Below are 3,715 nucleotides of genomic sequence, written 5' to 3' on the forward strand. Positions count from 1 at the left end.
TATCGAAGATGACGAAGACCTGTTCTAGCAGGGCGGCGATAGGTATGTTGCTCTGCGCCCCACTGTCTGTGACATTCCGACTTACGAGGCCTATTTTGCAAGCTACCTGGATCAGAAATACAGTGCTTCACGCTATAAGGACCACAACTAAGCTCTCCGTTCATGACATCCCACTGAACTTTGTCTACAACAACCCGAGCATAACGCAACTCGCTTCATTCCTTCTCAGAATCCTGTCTGGGACAGCCGTAGGCAAGGAAGAAGAGCGTGCCTCTCGCCTTACGCAGATGGAGTCCATGCTGTCGAAGTATTCTAGCACATTTCCCAAGCCGAGCTGGCGCGGGACGTCATCCAGTAACGTCAGCCACAATGGCCACGGGCTTTCGCAAGAGACGATCCTCATCACGGGGACCACCGGCCGCCTCGGGTCTCAGCTGCTCACTCAGATCCTCGCGGAACCTGAAGTCGTGCATGTCTACGCCTTGAACAGTGGCGCGCCCGGGGATAGCGCAGCCCTTGAGAAGAGACACCATGAGGTGTTCCGCCCCTGGAACCTGGACGAGCACGTATTGGATGGTGGAAGGGCGACCTTCTTGTCCGGAGACCTGTCGAAGCCAGGGTTCAACTTGGATCAGCGGACGTTCGAGCAAGTGAGAATGGTCAATTATCCTCGCATGTCAGTGTTTCTGATGATGTCAATAGTTACGCGCCTCCGTCACGGCTATTATCCAGAACGGTATGTGTCTCAGCACTCCGTAGTGTCATTTACTCTCTAAAACACATTCTAGGCTGGCGTGTCGACTTCAAGGTCTCCTTGCCATCATTTGAGCCCCTCCTTGCTGGTGCACGCAATGTCGTCTACTTCGCTTTGAGCTCAGCTGTGGCAAGTGGGCCGAGGCTTCTTCTCGTCAGCTCTATCAGCGCGCTCTTCGGTAGGGTTCTTATAGTCGTGAACGAAGACCCTTGCTTACCAAGAGCTACAGGATACTCGTCCACGACGCCGGCTCCCGAATCGCTTGAATATGGTCCAGAATACGCACTAGGGACTGGATATGGCGAGAGCAAGTGGATCACAGAACAAATGCTATGGCGGGCGACAAGGGAAACGGGCCTCCGCACGACTTCCGTGCGTGTAGGCCAGCTGAGCGGCGACTCGCAAGTAGGTGGTTGGAACACCGAAGAGTGGATACCAGCTATCGTCCGAGCAAGCAAGCGACTAGGTTTTGCCCCTAGAAGAGACGACGTGAGTTGACAACATCACATCCTGTCGGAGACCGTGTTAAGGAGGGGGTCCATTCCTAGACTGTCTCTTGGGTCCCGATCGACATCGCGAGTGCAGCGCTTGTTCGCGAAGAAACTCGCAGTCCCTCTAGTATCGATTGCAGAGTGGCTCGAGAAACTGAAGCAGTCTGCGCGGGCAGCGAACGAGGTGCAATTGCAAACTGACACGCACGACTCTGCGCATACTCTCATCGATTTATTTGAGGTGTCCTTGTCCAACAAGGAGGTGTTCTCCGCCACAAGGAAAGCGAGTTATGAAGCCTGTATGATCTCAAAGATCGTGTACATGGGTGCTCTATCGTGGAGACTTTTCCCGTCACGAGATAAGAGTCATTGCCTGTCTAATGATCTCGTTCAGATACTGTTGCATGTCGTTGACGTCCCAATTGTCTGCGGCCTAATATGCCGCTTTCAGGCGAACTCTAAACAGGGGAGTGTAAAGTTCTTACCTGCATCTGCAATTCGAATCTCCCGTGCATGGTCCAACCATGTAGTATCCTGTACGCATGAATGTGTGAAGGATGACGAATAGTCGACAATGTAAGTAGCTTACGGGTGAGTATGCGTTGATCGAAGTCCAAGGAAGAAGTCATCTATTCTGAAGAGCGGACAAGCTGACGAGGACTGGCTACTGGGCCAAGAGCTAGCAAGGTAATCCTCGACACGTCCAAGATTGACGACAACCGGAGCGTTGGGTGAGCCCCTAACGATATCCTGCTGCGGAGGACTTAACCGCATCTGCTCTGCCGTGAGCTGCACAAGACACGGGTTTGCCAGATAGGCGGAATACTGGGCTTTCGACTGCTTCATTGCTTGGATTACCTGAGCTCTCCCTTTGAGCTCTGATAGCTCGCTCCAATTGATCCTGATGGGGACGAAGACGAAGGACGAGAGGAACCGGGATTTCGTTTCATATTCTGGACATAGACGTCCAGTCGTAGAAATACTACTCTGTGCATCAGACAATGTGAGGATGAGTTTGTACATGAAGGACGTACGTTGCACTATCATATGTGACATGGGCGATCGAGCTGCATTCTGCGGGTATGGGCCGGAGTGTGAATGTAGCAAGAGCGACTGCAGCTTCTAAGAGATGAGTGAAGGAATATCCCAGGTCTTTCAGGGTCTGAAGGATCCGGGAGGTCTCGATACCGGTAAGCTTCACCGCTAGCCTCTGTGACAAGTCATTGTCGGCAATTGAGGCCGTTCTACTCTCGACTATATTCCCAGGCTTTGGACAATCAACCCAGTGTATCTGATGCGTTATGAATTGAATCTTACGTACGTATGGATGTGTGTACATCTTTGCGACCTTCTGCAGGAGGTCTTGTCCCTCAGAAGCCCATTCCTTTCTTCGTCCCCCTGTTGCGGTCATCGGACCGGGCGGAAGGCTCTTGTACTCTGTACCCCAAGGAAGGTCTGCAATACTGATTGCTTGGGGTAGAGACATGTACTCGAGCATCAAATGAAATAGGTTAAGTGTCGGTCTTGCATCCATGAGCGCATGTGTTCCGTGGAGAAAGATACCGAACACGTTCAATGCGGTGACGGGACGTATTAGATACACTCGCAAGAATAGCTTCCGTCCGTCTGGCAGAACATATGGGAGTCTGCTAGAGTTCAGTTTCTTCACCATCGAAGAAGGGGCGGTCGGAGTATCGAGTTGGACGGTGAGGACTTCCTCGGACCAACTTCGTACCTCATGGACGTCCGAGATAGGGGTATAAATCCATGAGCTGAGCTGTTGATTGTGAATGCCTCGTCGAGGAGTAGCAGCTATCATCGGGCACGTGAATCTATTGTTGTAGTTGTGAGGAGACAGACACTATGGGAGCTCAGAGTACACGTACCGGAGGCGTTGAAGTGCATCTTTCACTCGATAGACCAACAAGGCTGAATCGATATTAGCGGTGAATGTAATGCCCATGCAGCATTCACAATGTCTATGGGAAGATTTTACTGCGTGCGTGCGTAATACGTCTTTAGGAGACATACCCATCTTCAAGGAAGGCTGCTTGGTCGGCAAGAAGCTCAGAACCCAGAAGAGGCCTGCATCACATTGTTTAGTATGTTTCATGCTTAGTAATACAACCAACAGCACCTGGAGTACGCTACGAGTAGATTCTACAACAGCACATGCATGTTGCCCCGCCTATTAGGCGTATCAAACATGCGGGGCAACATGCGTGTGCTGTTGTAGACGGCTCGGAGAGAGCTGTGACACGAAACCCCATTGCCTTGGCTATTTGGATAGCGAGATGCCCAAGACCGCTTTGTGAATCATCAGCTAACGCTCAGGAGATGAACGACGCAATACAAACCCTATTCCCTGCACAGCGACATGTTCGGGCGGCGTTGCCCCAACATTACGGAGTGCATCTGTGGTATGCTATAGTGAGGATGTTCCAGGGGCATGAGCAACAAGGACACTCGT

The 3,715-nt window shown here is 51.6% G+C and overlaps 2 protein-coding genes across 2 annotated transcripts; one reads left to right on the top strand and one right to left on the bottom strand.

The window, feature by feature from the left end:
• Positions 1–490: 490 nt before the first annotated feature.
• Positions 491–1,252, top strand: DICSQDRAFT_130570 (uncharacterized protein; the record flags this gene model as incomplete). The annotated part of the gene is made up of 3 exons (XM_007371675.1): positions 491–650; positions 703–736; positions 789–1,252. Coding segments are annotated over 3 exons (658 nt in total), but the record flags the coding sequence as incomplete, so codon positions are not given.
• A 578-nt stretch (positions 1,253–1,830) lies between these two features.
• DICSQDRAFT_73647 (uncharacterized protein) lies at positions 1,831–3,332 on the bottom strand (the record flags this gene model as incomplete). Its single annotated transcript, XM_007371676.1, has 4 exons — positions 1,831–2,227; positions 2,280–2,512; positions 2,567–3,106; positions 3,273–3,332. Coding segments are annotated over 4 exons (1,230 nt in total), but the record flags the coding sequence as incomplete, so codon positions are not given.
• Positions 3,333–3,715: the final 383 nt, after the last annotated feature.

The sequence above is a fragment of the Dichomitus squalens genome (assembly GCF_000275845.1).
Source record: "Dichomitus squalens LYAD-421 SS1 unplaced genomic scaffold DICSQscaffold_174, whole genome shotgun sequence".
Classification (NCBI taxonomy): Eukaryota; Fungi; Basidiomycota; class Agaricomycetes; order Polyporales; family Polyporaceae; genus Dichomitus; species Dichomitus squalens.